The following is a 20,193-nucleotide window of genomic DNA, read 5'->3' on the forward strand; positions in this document are numbered from 1 at the left end:
ACAGCATTTGTTTGTGGACCAGCATAATATCAGAGAAGAAGACCCATTATAGGAGTTGGCTGTAATACACCAATAGGTGTAGTCTGCCATAAAACTTTAAAGAGGCAGGTGTGTTTTGCTGCCACTGCTCTTCCTCAACAAAATAATAATTTGTTATTAGCTAACTTGCTTAGTTAAATAAAGAAATATAAAAATATACAATTTGTGACCTACAGTGCATTTGGAAATTATTCAGACCCCTTATTCTTTGTTATGTTACAGCCTTATTCTAAAATTGATTAAATAAATTGTTTCCTCATCAATCTACACACAATACACTGTCACGTTCTGACCTTTATTTCCTTTGTTTTGTCTTTATTTAGTATGGTCAGGGCATGAGTTGGGTGGGCAGTCTATGTTTGTTTGTTCTATGATTTGGGTATTTCTATGTTTCGGCCTAGTATGGTTCTCAATCAGAGACAAGTGTCATTAGTTGTCTCTGATTGAGAATCATACTTAGGTAGCCTGGGTTTCACTGTGCGTTTGTGGGTGATTGTTCCTGTCTCTGTGTCTGCAGCAGATAGGACTGTTTAGGGTTTTTCACATTTCTTGTTTTTGTAGTCAGTTGTTCATGTGTACATTTACGTATTAAAAAGAACCATGGACACTTACCACGCCGCATATTGGTCCTCTGATCCTTTTCACCTCTCCTCTTCGGAGGAAGAGGAGGAAATCCCTTACATACCCCATAATGACAAAGCGCAAACAGGTTTTTATACGTTTTCTGGAAATGTATTCAAAATAAAAACAGAAATACCTTATTTACATAAGTATTTAGACTCTTTGTTATGAGCCTCAAAATTGAGCTCATGTGCATCCTGTTTCCATTGATCATCCTTGAGATGTTTCTACAACTTGATTGGAGTCCACCTGTGGTACATTCAATTGATTGGACCTGATTTGGAAAGGCACACACCTGTCTATATAAGTTCCCACAGTTCACAGTGCATGTCAGAGCAAAAACCAAGTCATGAAGTCGAAGGAATTGTTGAGGCACACATCTGGGGAAGGGTACCAAATATTTGTACAGCATTGAAAGTCCCAAAGAACACAGTGGCCTCATCATTATTACATGGAAGAAGTTAGTAACTCTTCCTAGAGCTGGCCGCCCAGCTAAACGGAGTAATCGGGGAGAAGGACCTTGGTCAGGGAGGTGACCAAGAACCCGATGGTCACTCTGACAGAGCTCCGGAGTTCCTCTGTGAAAATCTATGCACACACTGTACATAGATTTTTCTATTGTGTTATTGACTGTACGTTTGTTTGTGTAACTCTGTTGTTTTTGTCGCACTGCTTTGCTTTATCTTGGCCAGGTCGCAGTTGTAAATGAGAACTTATTCTCAACTGGCCTACCTGGCTAAATAAAGGTTAAATAAAAATTAAATAGAAAAAGATGGAAGAACCTTTCAAAGGACAACCATCTCTGCAGCACTCCACCAATCAAGCCTTTATGGTAGAGAGGCCAGATGTAAGCCACAGCTCGCTTGGAAAGAAGAAAGAATCTCAGACCACGAGAAAGAAGATTCTCTGGCCTGAAGAAACCAAGATTGAATTCTTTGGCCTGAATCCCAAGCGTCACATTTACATTTAAGTCATTTAGCAGACGCTCTTATCCAGAGCGACTTACAAATTGGTGAATTCACCTTCTGACATCCAGTGGAACAGCCACTTACAATAGTGCATCTAAATCATTTAAGGGGGGGGGGTGAGAAGGATTACTTATCCTATCCTAGGTATTCCTTGAAGAGGTGGGGTTTCAGGTGTCTCCGGAAGGTGGTGATTGACTCTGCTGTCCTGGCGTCGTGAGGGAGTTTGTTCCACCATTGGGGGCCAGAGCAGCGAACAGTTTTGACTGGGCTGAGCGGGAACTGTACTTCCTCAGTGGTAGGGAGGCGAGCAGGCCAGAGGTGGATGAACGCAGTGCCCTTGTTTGGGTGTAGGGCCTGATCAGAGCCTGGAGGTACTGCGGTGCCGTTCCCCTCACAGCTCCGTAGGCAAGCACCATGGTCTTGTAGCGGATGCGAGCTTCAACTGGAAGCCAGTGGAGAGAGCGGAGGAGCGGGGTGACGTGAGAGAACTTGGGAAGGTTGAACACCAGACGGGCTGCGGCGTTCTGGATGAGTTGTAGGGGTTTAATGGCACAGGCAGGGAGCCCAGCCAACAGCGAGTTGCAGTAATCCAGACGGGAGATGACAAGTGCCTGGATTAGGACCTGCGCCGCTTCCTGTGTGAGGCAGGGTCGTACTCTGCGGATGTTGTAGAGCATGAACCTACAGGAACGGGCCACCGCCATGATGTTGGTTGAGAACGACAGGGTGTTGTCCAGGATCACGCCAAGGTTCTAGCGCTCTGGGAGGAGGACACAATGGAGTTGTCAACCGTGATGGCGAGATCATGGAACGGGCAGTCCTTCCCGGGAGGAAGAGCAGCTCCGTCTTGCCGAGGTTCAGCTTGAGGTGGTGATCCGTCATCCACACTGATATGTCTGCCAGACATGCAGAGATGCGATTCGCCACCTGGTCATCAGAAGGGGGAAAGGAGAAGATTAATTGTGTGTCGTCTGCATAGCAATGATAGGAGAGACCATGTGAGGTTATGACAGAGCCAAGTGACTTGGTGTATAGCGAGAATAGGAGAGGGCCTAGAACAGAGCCCTGGGGGACACCAGTGGTGAGAGCGCGTGGTGAGGAGACAGATTCGCGCCACGCCACCTGGTAGGAGCGACCTGTCAGGTAGGACGCAATCCAAGCGTGGGCCGCGCCGGAGATGCCCAACTCGGAGAGGGTGGAGAGGAGGATCTGATGGTTCACAGTATCGAAGGCAGCCGATAGGTCTAGAAGGATGAGAGCAGAGGAGAGAGAGTTAGCTTTAGCAGTGCGGAGCGCTCCGTGATACAGAGAAGAGCAGTCTCAGTTGAATGACTAGTCTTGAAACCTGACTGATTTGGATCAAGAAGGTCATTCTGTGAGAGATAGCGGGAGAGCTGGCCAAGGACGGCACGTTCAAGAGTTTTGGAGAGAAAAGAACGAAGGGATACTGGTCTGTAGTTGTTGACATCGGAGGGAAGTGTAGGTTTTTTCAGAAGGGGTGCAACTCTCGCTCTCTTGAAGACGGAAGGGACGTAGCCAGCGGTCAGGGATGAGTTGATGAGCGAGGTGAGGTAAGGGTGAAGGTCTCCGGAAATGGTCTGGAGAAGAGAGGAGGGGATAGGGTCAAGCGGGCAGGTTGTTGGGCGGCCGGCCGTCACAAGAAGCGAGATTTCATCTGAGAGAGAGGGGAGAAAGAGGTCAGAGCACAGGGTAGGGCAGTGTGAGCAGAACCAGCGGTGTCGTTTGACTTAGCAAACGAGGATCGGATGTCGTCGACCTTCTTTTCAAAATGGTTGACGAAGTCATCTGCAGAGAGGGAGGAGGGGGGAGGGGGAGGAGGATTCAGGAGGGAGGAGAAGGTGGCAAAGAGCTTCCTAGGGTTAGAGGCAGATGCTTGGAATTTAGAGTGGAAGAAAGTGGCTTTAGCAGCAGAGACAGAGGAGGAAAATGTAGAGAGGAGGGAGTGAAAGGATGCCAGGTCCGCAGGGAGGCGAGTTTTCCTCCATTTCCGCTCGGCTGCCCGGAGCTCTGTTCTGTGAGCTCGCAATGAGTCCCGAGCCACGGAGCGGGAGGGGAGGACCGAGCCGGCCTGGAGGATAGGGGACATAGAGAGTCAAAGGATGCAGAAAGGGAAGAGAGGAGGGTTGAGGAGGCAGAATCAGGAGATAGGTTGGAGAAGGTATGAGCAGAGGGAAGAGATGATAGGATGGAAGAGGAGAGAGTAGCGGGGGAGAGAGAGCGAAGGTTGGGACGGCGCGATACCATCCGAGTAGGGGCAGTGTGGGAAGTGTTGGATGAGAGCGAGAGGGAAAAGGATACAAGGTAGTGGTCGGAGACTTGGAGGGGAGTTGCAATGAGGTTAGTGGAAGAACAGCATCTAGTAAAGATGAGGTCGAGCGTATTGCCTGCCTTGTGAGTAGGGGGAAGGTAAGAGGGTGAGGTCAAAAGAGGAGAGGAGTGGAAAGAAGGAGGCAGAGAGGAATGAGTCAAAGGTAGACGTGGGGAGGTTAAAGTCGCCCAGGACTGTGAGAGGTGATCCTCAGGAAAGGAGCTTATCAAGGCATCAAGCTCATTGATGAACTCTCCGAGGGAACCTGGAGGGCGATAAATGATAAGGATGTTAAGCTTGAAAGGGCTGGTAACTGTGACAGCATGGAATTCAAAGGAGGCGATAGACAAATGGGTAAGGGGAGAAAGAGAGAATGACCACTTGGGAGAGATGAGGATCCCGGTGCCACCACCCCGCTGACCAGAAGCTCTCGGGGTGTGCAAGAACACGTGGGCGGACGAAGAGAGAGCAGTAGGAGTAGCAGTGTTATCTGTGGTGATCCATGTTTCCGTCAGTGCCAAGAAGTCGAGGGACTGGAGGGAGGCATAGGCTGAGATGAACTCTGCCCTGTTGGCCGCAGATCGGCAGTTCCAGAGGCTACCGGAGACCTGGAACTCCACGTGGGTCGTGCGCGCTGGGACCACCAGATTAGGGTCGCCGCGGCCACGCGGTGTGGAGCGTTTGTATGGTCTGTGCAGAGAGGAGAGAACAGGGATAGATAGACACATAGTTGACAGGCTACAGAAGAGGCTACGCTAATGCAAAGGAGATTGGAATGACAAGTGGACTACACGTCTCGAATGTTCAGAAAGTTAAGCTTACGTAGCAAGAATCTTATTGACTAAAATGATTGAAATGATACAGTACTGCTGGAGTAGGCTAGCTGGCAGTGGCTGCGATGTTGACACTACACTAATCAAGTCGTTCCGTCGAGTGTAATAGTTTCTACAGTGCTGCTATTTGGGGCTAGCTAGCTAGCTAGCAGTGTTGATTGCGTTACGTTACGTTAAAAGAACGACAATAGCTGGCTAGCTAACCTAGAAAATCGCTCTAGACTACACAATTGTCTTAGATACAAAGACGGCTATGTAGCTAGCTAGCTACGATCAAACAAATCAAACCGTTGTACTGTTTGTACACGTCTGGAGAACCTGTCACGGTCCCTATGGTGAGCATGGTGGTGGCATGTCAGGATCGAGGGAAAGATGAACGGAGGAAAGTACAGACTGATCCTCAAAGAAAACCTGCTCCAGAACGCTCAGGACCTCAGACTGACACAAAGGTTCACCTTCCAAAAGGACAATGACCCTAAGCACACAGCCAAGATTATACAGGAGTGGCTTTGGGACAAGTCTCTGAATGTCCTTGAGTGGCCCAGCCAGAGCCCGGACTTGAACCCGATCGAACATCTCTGGAGAGACCTGAGAAAAGCTGTGCAGCGAGGCTTCCCATCCAACCTGACAGAGCTTTAAAGGATCTGCAGAAAAGAATGTGAGAAACTCCCAAAATACAGGTGTGCCAAGCTTGTAGCATCATACCCAAGGAGACTCGAGGCTGTAATCGCTGCCAAAGGTACTGAGTAATGTGTCTGAATACTTATGTAAATGGGATATTTAAGTTTATTTTATTTTATAGATTTGCTAAAATATCTAAAAAACGTTTTTTGCTTCGTCATTATGGGGTATTGTGTGTAGATTGATGAGGTAAAAGTATATTTGATCCATTTTAGAATAAGGCTGTAACATAACAAAATGTGGAAAATGTCAAGGGGTCTGAATACTTTCCGAATGCACTGTATGTACAAATTACAATAGTGCAATAGCAGAGCATAAGAGAGTTTCGACATCAATGTTACACTGTTATTGTTATGAAATGTTATATTACAATGTTATTTATTGTTATTAGTGATATTCCACTCAAATTTTTTACAGTTAATGTTAGTTTATGTTTATTTACGTGTAGTAATATCCTATGTTTTCACATGAGAAGTGATTGCTTTTGGTAAAAATGCTTTATGGATTCCTGGGGCTGGTGCTCGAAAAATTCCGAAGTGTGCACGGAGGTTGGGAAAGGAGGTGACTGCTGGTGACTATTGGAGCTGAGGAGCCGGAAATGGCTGCAAGTAGTGCGGACGAAATGGTGGATATTGAGAAAAACTTGGTGAAGCAACAGCTGTGCTGGACTGCGAACAAGATGGGTGTCAATTCTGATTATATGGAGCGGGGAGATGATGGTCAAGGACCGGAATGGTAGGTGGTGGAAAGACATAGGAAGAAGAGAGATCATGATACAGAAAGCAATGGGACGTCTAGTAAAGAAATCATAAAGAGGGCCATGGTAGGAAGCAATAGTAATGATGTGTTGGAGTGGAAAGTGGTGATAGTGTTTGATGAAACCACAGGGCTTACTTACACCCTATCTGAATAACTAATGCCCTGGAGAAAGAGGTAGGTGAAGTAAAAATTAGCTTGGTTCATTGGAAATGGTTAATTGTTAATATTTTGTGGTAGCCAGGCTCAGCAAGAGAAGATTCTGAAAATGGAAAACGGTTAATGGGAAGACGATTAAAAGCCATGTCCCTGGTGCTTATGCTAGGTTGAGGGGAGTCATCACTGGGGTCCCAATATCTATGCCTATAGATGATATTAAAGAAAATGTGATGGGAGGAAGAGTGATGGAGGCCAAAAGGTTGATCAGCAGGAAAGAAGGTCAAAGTTAAAGCCTCAATGCTGCTGAGGTTTGAGAAGGTTATGCCTGGGGAATTACAGATAGGAATCCTTAGACTCAATGTTTGAGAATTTATCGCATATGCACTGCAGTGTTTAAAATGCCCAAGAAAGGGACGTGTAGCTGTTCAATTTAAAGGAAGGAAAAGTTGTGCCAAGTGTGCAGGAGCACATGATTACTGTGAATGAGGGAGCAATGTGAAGTTTAAGTGTTGTAATTGTGGGAGGGAACATCCACCAAACTGCATTTGGTGGATACCAGGTGCAGAGAGAGGCAAGAGAGGCTCAGATATATAAAATTAGTCATAATGTATCGTATAAAGAGGCTGTAAAACAGATTGGTGGAACTACAGTGTGGAATGATGGCGCTGCTATGGCTGCTCCAGTAGTAAGTGGACCTAATGTCGGGGCTGGTGTTTCTGCTGGCCCTGGCATGGTTTCCAGGCCTCTTCAGGAATATTGCGCACATTCGGTGTCAAAGGACGCTTTGATAATTAATAAAGTTGACGTCATAGCTTTTATTGGTAAGGTTACCAATACCACTCGGGGGATTTATTTGTTTTGTTATTTTCATACATTTTCGTACAGAATTGGGCAGATCATTAGTAATCGTACATTCCAGCACAGTAGGTGGCGGCATGCAATTAAACGATTGCTTGCGGACCGCCATGATAGCATAGAATAAAACTTTAACGAAGAAGAATGTTTGGTCCAACATCCGAGTTCAGCCGATTATTTGATTTCCGGCGTCGTCAACCCAGATTGCGACCCTGAGCAGTTATTTAGCTAGGTACTATCGTTGAAGTTTGATCGAGGATTGCAAATACATCACAAATGGTACCGTTAGTTAGCTAAATTAATGCAAATACATGCGTTTTGGTTTATGTGAATTTCATGGTTAGTTGCCTAACATAGCAATTGTCTAGATTAGTGTCTTCGCCTTGCTAAACCGGCTAATGCTAACCAACACTTTTAGCAAGCTAACGGTAGCTAGCCAGTCGCAATGGAAATGCAACAGCTTGCCGACTCTTTTCAGACTTTTAGCTTGTTACCGTTTGTTAGTTAAGCATTCGCTATCTGTTTTATGTCTCAGGTTATAGCTAGCGAAGTTGCCATCTGGAATAGCGAGCTATAGCTAGCGAAGTTGCCATCTGGAATGCGAAATCATTTTTTTAACCAACAATAGATTGTATCGTTTGGGCAGACTAGTATGTCCGACTCGACGTAGAATAGACAGTAGTATAATAACTTTAGATATTAATGTTTGCCATCCGATTAGTTGTTTTCGACATAATGATGATTAGCCGATCAGATCGAACCTCCAGCGGCATAACGTTACCCAAGTACTGTAACTAGCTTGTACTCTGGAGATCGAGCCGACAGTCCATTGAAATCATGGTACATTTATTTTCAACCTTTATTTGGCTATACTTGCACTGGCGTGTCCAGTTTCATGGGTAACTCCAAAAGCTAGAGAATATTAAATCCACTATTTTGTATCGAGTTAGAAATGGCTTGTTGCATGTGTGTACATCTGTGTTTGGGTTGTATGCGAGATATCCGGCAGCTAAAATGATGAGGGAACTCCGTGCAAAAAGTGGATTTAATATTTTAATTAATATTCTCTGGTTATCTGAGTTCCATCTGCAAATGGAAACATATGTCTAAGACAGTGTCTAACAAATCGAGAATGAAAAAAGTATCAACAAGTAAAGGATGGTTGAAAATAAAACTGTCATGCTTTCAATGGATCCTCGGATCGACCTCCAATACCAGCAATATTCGTTATGGTGCTGGAGGTTGTCTGATTGGCTCGATGATGATTATCTTCCAGGACAGTGAAGTGTCAGACTTTGAGCCTGCACCAGGGCTTGAGAGCAGTATGGAGGGCGAGAATGCACCAGTGTACTGCATTTGTCGAAAACCTGACATCAATTGCTTCATGATGTGAGTTTAATCAGATGATCACAACAGCAACACCTTCAACACAAGTAATCATAACATGACCTTGAAATGTTACATAACCTTAATTTCATGGGGCTTGTATCTGTGTTTTTCTTGTAGTGGTTGTGACAACTGTAATGAGTGGTTTCATGGTAACTGCATCAATCTCACAGAGAAGATGGCCAAAGCTATCAGGCAGTGGTACTGCCTGCGATGCCGAGGTGAGGTTTTTGTTTCCCATTCACTATCATCCACATGGGTATGAGTCACATGTGCTTACTAACCTTACATGATATCTGTTGCTTTTGATTAGACAAAAACCCATCATTGGAGATAAAATACCGTCCAAAGAAGAGCCGCGAAAAGGAGGCAGAGGGCCAGAGAGAGCCAGAGAGAAAATTTGAAAGACAAAACAGCACTCCAGATTATAAATCTGAAAGGCGCCGTGGATCAAAGGTTCGTTATTTTACATCTAAATGTTATGTCCCCATTTTCCTTCAATGTATATCTAAAGTTGTGTGTCTTTGGAACTATTCTGTTGGCAAACATCTGTCTCTTGTTTGTCTCAGGTTAAGCGCTCTGCTCGTATGTGTGGAGAGTGCGAGCCCTGCTTGAGGACTGAGGACTGCGCCACATGCGACTTCTGCAAGGACATGAAGAAATTTGGGGGTCCCAACAAAATAAGACAGAAGTGTCGATTTAGGCAGTGTGACGTCCGAGCCAGGGTGAGTTCCTAATGAGACTAAGCCATCACGTTTTTTTGCTTACATCTTTTAAATTGGTGTAGTCAAAAAACGGGTGTCGTCTTGCAAACTGACACAATGCTGCTTATTCTCTGCAGAAAATGTTGCGTGTGAAGGATGAAGAGTTTAATTTGCGTGAAAGGCGGGATAATTCCTACCGGAGAAGACGATATTCAGACGACTACGATAGTGAGGCAGAACTCTATGAAAAGTACAAGGCAGCGGGATATGACGACAACATGGTATTGCAGTAGATGAGAAATATGGCTGAAGATTCTATCAAGAACTATTTGAAACACATTCAAAATACAAAGATCCTTATTATTGTCCTACTGTTGATCTTACACTCCCATATCCATTTGTTCTTTAGCTTGAATAGCACTTTTTCAAGTATTTTGAATGTTCATTTTATTGTTTCTGTTCAACCCAGCCATGGCTCAGTGATGAGGATGACGGGCCTCCATTCAGCCCTGTCCTGCGAAAGAAAGCTGTGAAGGTCAAGCATGTGAAGAGACGGGAAAATAAATTTGACAAGAAAGTAAGCAAACTTTACTTTTACATCTTGCAGGCACACAATGATTACTGTTAATTTTTATCCATGCAGTTGCAGTCCACATCTACCAAATATTTGAAGCTTTTAACTTTTTTTTTATTGCATCATGGGAATATTACTGTTGTGACAAAATACATCAAAGAACAGTGATTTTACATGTGTTGATTGCGATTTGTTTTTGTTGATGCACATCAGAAAGAGTCACGGCGGCACAAACAGAAACAGAAGCACAAGGACAAAGTCAGGCACAGTGATAGGGGCGATGCCAGGGATGGAGGAGGGCAGCGACAGTGCCTCGGGCCCAGCTGTGTGGAAGCTGCACGAGCCAACTCAAAATACTGCTCAGAAGAATGTGGCATGAAGCTGGCTACCAAGTAAGCACACACACAAACACACACACATGCAACTGTAAGAAAATCAATCAAATGTGAAATAAATTCTGTCTCTAGCCGGCTCTATGAGATACTCCCTCAACGTATCCAGCAGTGGCAGCAGAGCCCCTGCATCGCTGAGGAGCAGGGCAAGAAGCAACTGGAGCGGATCCGACGGGATCAGCAGAATGCACGCATGCGTCTCACTGACATGGAGAAACGCTTCCACGAGCTGGAGGGAATCATTGCTAAGGCCAAGCAGCAGGTAGTCCAGCAGGATGAGGAGGTGAGTCACTTCAGTATTTTTTTTATTGGCCACTGCGGTATTTATCCAGTGGGGTCAGAGTTCCTCGGCTAGAGAAATGTTTTGCCGTTTAAGCCTGCGCTCAAATCTTTCAGCAGCCTCCTGGGTGAAACATTGCTTTGACGTGTCTTTCTTTTGGTTCTCGTTTCAGACGAATGAAGGGGACAATGAAGAAACAGACCTGATGATTTTCTGTGTGTCCTGCAGTCACCCTATCAACCCAAAGGTGGCACTGCGACATATGGAGAGATGCTATGCTAAGGTGAGCCTGTCAATGTTGTGCCAACATTCTTTTTATCCAGCTTATCAGTCAACCCCAAAAATGCTTTCGCGTATCCTTCAACACCTTCCCTCTAACTCAGTTAGCGTAGTGCCACAGGGTTTCAGACTGCAGCCATTTTCTTGCACGCTGTAAACTGGAGATTTCCCATTTCTTCTCTGATCTTGGTTGTGAGTTTGTGGTATACATCCAGAGTGCAGTAGCTGATAAGTGTCTGCAACATCCTATATGGGAGAGGATGAAATGTACAGAATTAAACTTAATATAGAGTACTAGCAATACGAATATAAGTTGCAGATATTTACTCCTTCCTAAAGGACACAGTATAAACGGATAACATTCTTGTTTTCTCTCTCTTTTGCATTGACAGTATGAGAGCCAGACATCTTTCGGTTCAATGTACCCAACAAAGATCGAAGGGTAAGAGTCTAGCACTTGGAATGGGTTTGCTGGAAGTGATCAATTGTTGCTTGCTTTTCTGTTTCCATATTGTTTCACCACGGTAGTCTGTATATTTTTTGTTCTCAGAGCAACAAGACTCTTCTGCGATGTGTACAACCCCCAGAGCAAAACCTACTGCAAGAGGCTTCAGGTTTTGTGCCCAGAACATTCCAGGGACCCAAAGGTCAGTGATGATTGGCAAGTCAATTGCCCAAAAACTTTGCCCATAATGCACACTATTTGTCCTGCTGTTTGACTTATGATGTATTATCTTGGCTTCGCTTGCCCTTCTCTTGTGTTGTGGTTAGGTCCCAGGGGATGAGGTGTGCGGCTGTCCTCTGGTTCGTAATGTGTTTGAGGCAACAGGCGAATACTGCAGGGTTTCTAAACGCAAATGCAATAAGCACTACAACTGGGAGAAGCTCAGGAGAGCTGAGGTGGACCTGGAGCGTGTCAGAGTGGTTAGTAGTGGAATGCACCACATCCATCTATTATTTTGGGCCACTTCACCAGGGTTGAGGTGAACTCCATTGGCATTCCTGTAGATTTGAATCAGAAAGAAACCAGAATTCCAGTTCATGATTTTAGCTAACATGAAAATCATTTGACTAAGACCCTGGTTATAACAAACATTATTGACCTTCATAAATGGTAGTTCATATGATCTATGAAAGGGAATTTTAAAGGACACCGAGTACACAGTTGATTTCAAAGACTTTTGCTATTTTAATCATTACTCCTTGCTTTTCTCCCAAAATGTCTTTGTAAACAGTGGTACAAGCTGGATGAGCTCTTTGAGCAGGAGCGCAACGTCAGGACTGCTATGACCAACAGGGCAGGTCTACTTGCTCTCATGCTGCACCAAACCATTCAGCACGACCCCCTGACAACGGATCTCCGTTGCAACAAGGACAGATAGCCGGCTGCATCTTCATGTTATTTCTGAGTGGCATTTTCGTACATCTTTGTTAGAGATTTATAGTATCTTTTTGTAGAGACTTTGGATTTTAAGACCTTTGCTGATGTTGAAAAACTGAATATTTGAATGGTAAATTAATATTTTTTTTGTGTCTAGCACTATTGAGGTCTTGTCACTTCTGGTATCTTGCTAATTATAGTCCAAAAATAAAGACTGTGATCAAGCTCTCCTGCAAATGGAAAAACCTTGGTCAAGCCATCTGCGCTGTAGAATCTGCGTGTGTGCATGCACTCACATTATGGCATAGCTGACCCCATTTAGTTGACTGGTCAATTGTTTGTTTGGTAGATTGAATTAGTCGAGCAGTAGCAAAAAAAAAAATTTAATGGGGCACGAATCAGACCGGTGTCTTGTACACGTCTGAGTGGACTGCTCCATTGTGGAGGATGTGGGGATGGCACAGTCCATGAAATGTGCTACTGAAATTCTATTCGGTTATATTACATAAGAACAATGGTGCAACGCTAATAGCAATTATAATATTAAACAAATGCGCTTTCTCTAGTGTTGGATAGTGGCGCTGTTCACGGTTCAGAAAAATGTCAGTGTGCTCTTGAATTGGCACCTTTTCCTAGACCATGTTGCTATGTGCATAATAGCAGTCAACCAGCATACGGGTGTTGAGAAGAATACAGTGGAGGCAGCAGCAGAATGAGATGAGAACAGCCCTTGGCTAAGAAAAGTGAGGGAAAGGGAACCCCAACTTAATTAGGTCTGCTCAACAGTCTAACTGTTGAATATGCCTGGCTTCATATATCTACAAAAATAAAACAGATCCTGCTTCTGTTGCCTGTTTGAGTGTTTAATAGCCTACTGATTCAGAAGGCACCAAGCCTCACAATTACATGTCAAGTAAACAATTTTACAAATTCAGCTGTTTTTAATCTTTGCTTTGCTGTAATAAAGGCTTTACACTTTTTAGCCTCTGGTATTATAATTTGTGTTAACACTTCCAAATTGTCAAATAATATAACGCTGTTCCGTAAGGTGTGTTTTTTAAATCAAATTTTACTGCTTGCATGAGTTGCTTGATGTGGAATAGAGTTCCATGTAGTCAGGGGTCTATGTAGTACTTTAAGCCACTCATAGTCTGTTCTGGACTTGGGGACTGTGAAGAGACCTCTGGTGGCATGTCTTGTGGGGTATGCATGGGTGTCCGAGCTGTGTGCCAGTAGTTCAAACAGACAGCACAGTGCATTCACAGTGTATTTCACAAATACAAGTAGTGATGAAGTCAATCTCTCCTCCACTTTGAGCCAGCGGAGATTGACATGCATATTATTGTTAGCGCTCTGTGTACATCCAAAGGCCAGCCTCGCTGCCATGTTCTGAGCCAATTGCAATTTTCCTAAGTCCCTCATTGTGGCACCTGACTACACGACTGAACAGTAGTCCAGGTGTGACAAAACTAGGACCCATAAAACCTGCTTTGTTGATAGTGCTGTTTAGGCAGAGCATCGCTTTATTATGGACAGACCTCTCCCCACCTTAGCTACTGTTGTAACAATATTTGACTATGACAGTTTACAATCTAGGGTTACTCCAAGCAGTTTAGTCACCTCAACTTGCTCAATTTCCACATTCATTACAAGATTTAGTTGAGGTTTCAGGTTAACTGAATGATTTGTACCAAATACAATGATTTGAGTTTTTGAAATATTTAGGACTAACTAATTCCTTGCCACCCACTCTGAAACTAACTGCAGCTCTTTAAGAGTTGTAGTCATTTCAGTCGCTGTAGTAGCTGAGGTGAATAATGTTGAATCATCCACATTCATTGATTGACACACTGGCTTTACTCAAACCCTCTTGTGTTCTGTTAGACACGTAACTCTTTATCCACAATAGCAGAGGGTTTAAAGCCATAACACATATGTTTTTCCAGCAGCAGACTATGATCAATAATGTCAAAAGCAGCACTGAAGTCTAACAAAACAGCCCCCACAATCTATGATCATAAGTAATGCCATTATCATTAGTAGGCTTAGTATAGCAGCATTATATAACTACCATTAAGCTGTAGGCCTAACATGTTGGCCACACCTCTTGTGTTGCAAAATAAAAGTACCCTCACATTATTTAATCATTGCACCCATACTGCTCGTGCGCGTCAACGAGCGTATGCATAGCCAGGTGTTAAAATAGAACTTTGTTCGATTGGTGACGCTTGACGCGGTGCAAGTCCTGCCTCTCCCATCTATCTCTTCATTGGTTTTTAGGAGCATATACCCACATGGGTGATTGAAAGATGAACTGAGGTCCACACTCCAGTTCAGTTGGTAGTGGTAATGCACCTTCAACTTGGTTGCCAACCGCCATATAAAGTCTGAAGAAGAGGAGGACTTGAAGGAGGAGATATTACTAGAAACAAACTCAGTTTACCTTTTTAACTGTGGATTAATTGTTGGAGTTGAGGACCTTGTGCATTTCAGGTAAAATAACTCGATGTTTATATCCCAGGACAAATTATCTAGCAACAGCAAGCTAGCTAAGTTGCCATAAATGTTTGCTTTTCAACCTGTCCCCAAGTTAATATAGTTGGTTCAGAGTTTGTTTTGATATTTCAACCTGCATGTCCTGACCGCGTCTGGTGTGGGAGGACAAAATCAACATGCGCGCGATGGCACGTACACACGTGAGTGGTCTGGTTAGCATGTCGGAGTGCATCCTGTTTAGTCTTAATACTGTAACTTACTTAGGCCTTTATTTCAATACTTATGTGGGCTACTGTATCAATCATTCATTCTTTCATATCACACAGCATATGAGTCATTCATGATTTGAAATGCAAACAAGCATTTTAGTTTTAAAATAAAATGAAGCAAGTGTTGAATAATTATCTTAAACAATAAATAAACCATTCCATTTCGAATATTGCATTCACAGATGAATGCTACTATTTTTAGTCTTTGCTGTAATAAAGGCTTAACAAAAAACAACAACATTACAACAGACTCTCCTATACGCTTATTTATTGAGTGTTGTTTACATTGTTCCAAACAGTCAGAAAAATTATATTGTAATCTATACAGCACCTGTTTGGCACACATAATATGCACGCAGAGCTTGCTCCTTACCTTCTTGATCTCCAGTATTTTCCACTAGTCAAATGTATTCCTCCTGAGCAACCAGTAAACATTCCCCCATTTCGAGTTTATTTGTCATGTCCTCTATATCCATTTTTGCTGTCACGTGTTACGGTGTTCAGAGTTGGTTATAACCAATTTATTGAAGTGATTATAATATGTTAAAGGTCAGGCCCTATTGTGCACTATTTGGAAGGGATACGTTTTACTGGGGGAGGTTGGGTAATGTAATTATATGCTGCAGCAGGGAAGAGAGAGCAAGAACAGGTGCTAGTCACATAGTCGTTGTCTTTTTTTTTCTTTTTTTTAACTAGTGCAGCAAGTTTGATCCCGGCACAATCAAATCAATTGAAAGTCGGACTCCATCTAGTCATTTGTGTGTCTTAACTATTTAATCAAACAGCGTGCTTAAAGCATCAGACAAGCTCAGTGAATATGGTTGAATTAAATAAACCACATAGTATGTGTCAATATATGGAAAAATACTGCAGATGTTTTAAAATTTCGACCAATCAATTGATCAAACAGACGACTCTTGGTCGACTAAGATTTTTTTAGTCGGGGACATCAGTACATTATGGTATCACACAGAATATGCTTGACAGGGAGAGATGCTCCGATCTCTAAACCTCTTCTGAACAGATTGTCACCAGTGAATTGTGTGATATGTTAATACGCAGTAAATTCACTCAAAAAGTTAAGCAAATTGTATTGACTTTTTTTGTTTCGGTTTGGTAGCAACACGCATCATACACAGAAGCACATGTCTCCCATACAATAGTTAGGTTAGACCCGAATCAGTGGTTGATATTCCACATAACTATGATTGCATTTGGATCTCATGAAAGGTCAGAAATAGTCTCGCAGCAAAGACACATCTAAGCACTTTATAAATGCACAGATCTGATTAAAATAAAGCCATGATTGGAGTTTTTTAAATTATCATAACACATTGTCAATTATGATCATTTAAAAGATTTGAATGGTCGTGATTTTAATTGAATAGCTACTTCAAATAGATTGCCAATACAAGTAATTACTGGGTTAGTTCCATCTCATATTTCTTAAGATACATACAGTGCCTTAGGAAAGTATTCAGACCCCTTGACTTTTTCCACCTTTTGTTAGGTTAAGGCCTTATTCTAAAATTGATTCAATTGTTTTTTTCCCTCATCAATCTACACACAATATCCCATAATGACAAAGGAAAAACATGATTTTAAAGACTGAAATATCACATTTACATAAGTATTCAGACCCTTCACTCAGTAATTTGTTGAAGCAACTTTGGCAGCAATTACAACCTGCTGTCTTCTTGGGTATTTGGGGAGTTTCTACCACTCTTCTCTGCAGATCCTCTCAAGCTCTGTCAGGTTAGATGGGGAGCTATTTTCAGGTCTCCCCAGAGATGTTAAATCGGGTTCAAGTCCGGACTCTGGCTAGGCCACTCAAGCACATTCAGAGACGTGTCCCAAAGCCACTACTGCGTTGTCTTGGCTGTGTGCTTAGGGTCGTTGTCCTGTTGGAAGGTGAACCTCCGGCCCAGTCTGAGCTCCTGAACGCTCTGGAGTTTTCATGAAGGATCTGTCTGTACTTTGCTCCGTTCATCTCTGCCTCGATCCTGACTAGTCTCCCAGTCCCGGACGCTGAAAAACATCCCCACAGCATGATGCTGCCCCCACCATGCTTCACCGTAGGGATGGTGCCAGGTTTCCTTCAGGCGTGACACTTGGTATTCAGGCCAAAGAGTTCAATCTTGGTTTCATCACACCAGAGAATCTTGTTTCTCATGGTCTGAGAGTCTCTTTAGGTGCCTTTTCACAAACTCCAAGCAGGCTGTCATGTGCCTTTTACTGAGGAGTGGCTTCCGTCTGGCCACTCTACCATAAAGGCCTGATTGGTGGAGTGCTGTAGAGATAGTTGTCCTTCTAGAGCTCTATTAGAGTGACCATCAAGTTCTTGGTCACCTCCCTGACCAAGGCCCTTCTCTCCCGATTGTTCAGTTTAGCCGGGCGGCAAAGTCTAGTAATAGTCTTGGTAGTTCCAAAACGTTTTCCATTTAAGAATGATGGAGACCACTGTGTTCATAGGGACCTTCAATGCTGCAAAACTGTTTTGGTACCCTTCCCCAGATATGTGCCTCGAAACAATCCTGTCTCGGAGCTCTACGGACAATTCCTTCAACCTCATGGCTTGGTTTTTGCTCTGACATACACAGTGAACTGTGGGACCTTATATAGACAGGTGTGTGCCTTTCCAAATCATGTCCAATCAATTGGATTTACCACAGGTGGACTCCAATCAAGTTGTAGAAACATCTCAAGGATGACCAATGGAAACAGGATGCACCTGAGCTCAATTTCAAGTCTCATAGCAAAGGTCTGAATGCTTATGTAAATAAGGTATCTGCTTTTATTTTTAATACACTTGTAAAAACGGTTTAAAAACTGTTTTGGTTTTGAATTATGGTGTATTGTGTGTAGATTGTTGAATAATTATTTTTTATTTAATCCACTTTAGAATAAGGCTGTAACGTAAGAAAATGTGGAAAAAGTCAAGGGGGTCTGAATACTTTCCGAAGGCACTTTATCACATATGGGACACTATGAAAATTAAACATACTGTTTCAAATATGTAACATTTTGAAAAAACACATATCGCATACGTGGTAAATAAGAAATAAGGCCTGAAGGGGTGGGGTATATGGCCAATATACCATGGCTCAGGACTGTTCTTAGGCATGACGTGAAGTGAAGTGCCTGGATACAGCCCTGAGCCGTGCTATTGGCCAAATACAATAAACCCCCAAGGTGCTTTATTGCTATTATAAACTGGTTACCAACATAAATAGAAGAGTAAACAAGTATTTTTGCATCCTTATTGTCTGATATACCACAGCTTTCAGCCAATCAGCATTCAGCCTAGTGTATAATGGAATTCATCCCATGTTGGAGACTCAATTAAAGAATAATTTAAAATATGTAGTCAGCAAACTCAATGGATTAATAGAGAACAATTACTCATCTATGTTATGGACTGGAAGCATATTGAGACAGAATCTGAGAATAAATCCATGCTAAAATAGTGTGCAAAACTCTCATCAAGGCAAAGGGTGGCTACTTTGAAGAATCTCAAATAAAAAATATATGTTGATTTGTTTAACACTTTTTTGGTTACTACATGACTCCATATGTGTTATTTCATAGTTTTGACATCTTCACTATAATTCTACAATGTAGAAAATAGAAAAAATAAAGAAAAACCCTGGAATGAGTAAGTGTGTACAAACTGTTGACTGGTACTGTAGGTGGAGTTTGAGATGTATGTGTTCTAGTGAAAGGAGGGGAAGGTCATGTTTTTCAAGATGTTCTTCCTCAGAGGGTGCAGCATCAGAATCAGCAGGCTAAATCCCTCACACACTAACCCCTTCAGAGAGGACAGAAGGTACGACAGTCTGCCTGCCCCCACCCACCCCACACCTCCTTACCTCACACATACACATGCACACACACAAATCTCATAAGATTCTCAGTGCAGACTAAGCCTTTCTATGTGGAAATTATGACAATGTGTGCTCATCCATTCCTGTGTGTGTGTGTTACCTGTTGGGAGTGGTCTAGCTGCTGCAGCTGCTCCATGTCTAGGGATTTCCTTCTCTAATGAATATGTGTAGGATGTGGGGGATTGTAAGGGACTGTAATTCTGCATCCAGCGTCTATGGAGAATGATGAATCTACACACAGACTCAAATACAAGTACATTTTGATTATCACAAATTACACATGCCCCCTGTCCCTCTCTAGAAAAACAAAGGTGAAATATGTCATTATACTCTAATACAGGGGTACTCAAATCTTACCCTATGAGGTCTGGAGCCTGCTGGTTCTGCTCTACCTCATAATTAATTGCACTGGTGTCCCAGGTCTAAAATCAGCCCCTGATTAGAGGGGATCAATGGAAAAAGGAAGTGGAATTGGCTTGGAGGTCCAAAGTGTAGTTTGAAGGCTCTAGTATATACAGAGCCATACCATGCTAGGCAGGGAATGGCAGAAGTGTTGTGCCTGCATGCCTGCCTATATGTGTAGTGTCACTGTCAACACTGTCAGCTTCAATCTCACTCAGTTGTGCAGGTGTAGTGGTGGCCATAAGCAGGCATGCTAAGCATGCCCACCTATTTCTCTAGAGATATACTCACTAATTACCATTGAGAATAATTGAATGACTGAACAAATGAACGATCAATCTTAATTCCTTTCATCTCTGGCTTTATTGGGTGGAGGGAATGACCACCTATCGCCAGCTACCAACATCATATAGACAAAAAATACACCATATGGTTGATCATTAATTTATACTCACCTGATGGCAGAGTGGTTGATGGTCAAAACTTGGCATGTCAAGCCGTTTTCCTTGTACAGTATAACTTGACAGACAGGCACACACATACACACCTGTTTGGTATGATAGCTAACGTTAGCGTTAGCATTTAACGTTAGCTCGATGCTTGGTGGCTTTTAATATCAGCTCCCGATCTTGTCTGTCACTATCAGTAAAGCCACCAAGTATTGAAGGCAGCTAGCTAGTTAGCTAACTAACTACCCTTACTTGTTGGTGGTCCTATTTAGAACTAACCTGGAGAAAGCTAGCTAGCTGAAGCGATGATCAGATAACGTCAGATAGTCACACATATTTTACATAGAAAACAGCTAGCACTGCTAGTAGCAGAATACGTATCATAAAATATTTGTATAACTAAAACATAATTGTTCTATTTATAGTATCATGTTGTAGCCCCTCGTCTCTACGACC

The 20,193-nt window shown here is 43.1% G+C and overlaps 1 protein-coding gene across 1 annotated transcript; it reads left to right on the forward strand.

Moving 5' to 3' along the window:
• Positions 1-7,416: 7,416 nt before the first annotated feature.
• Positions 7,417-13,219, forward strand: cxxc1b (CXXC finger protein 1b). The gene is made up of 14 exons (XM_064966681.1): positions 7,417-7,520; positions 8,518-8,630; positions 8,748-8,848; positions 8,941-9,083; positions 9,197-9,352; positions 9,469-9,612; positions 9,801-9,908; positions 10,119-10,297; positions 10,373-10,580; positions 10,750-10,860; positions 11,249-11,298; positions 11,407-11,503; positions 11,628-11,780; positions 12,092-13,219. Exons 1-14 carry the CDS (start codon positions 7,518-7,520, stop codon positions 12,236-12,238), a joined length of 1,713 nt encoding a protein of 570 aa, XP_064822753.1. The 5' UTR covers positions 7,417-7,517; the 3' UTR covers positions 12,239-13,219.
• The last annotated feature ends 6,974 nt before the right edge of the window (positions 13,220-20,193 follow it).

This window comes from Oncorhynchus masou, chromosome 5 (genome assembly GCF_036934945.1).
Source record: "Oncorhynchus masou masou isolate Uvic2021 chromosome 5, UVic_Omas_1.1, whole genome shotgun sequence".
NCBI classification, from domain to species: Eukaryota; Metazoa; Chordata; class Actinopteri; order Salmoniformes; family Salmonidae; genus Oncorhynchus; species Oncorhynchus masou.

Coding starts and splice junctions, on each gene's coding strand:
- cxxc1b (XM_064966681.1), top strand. Junction 10,298..10,372: donor GGCATGAAGCTGGCTACCAA/GTAAGCACACAC, acceptor TTCTGTCTCTAG/CCGGCTCTATGAGATACTCC. Junction 11,504..11,627: donor AACATTCCAGGGACCCAAAG/GTCAGTGATGAT, acceptor TGTTGTGGTTAG/GTCCCAGGGGATGAGGTGTG.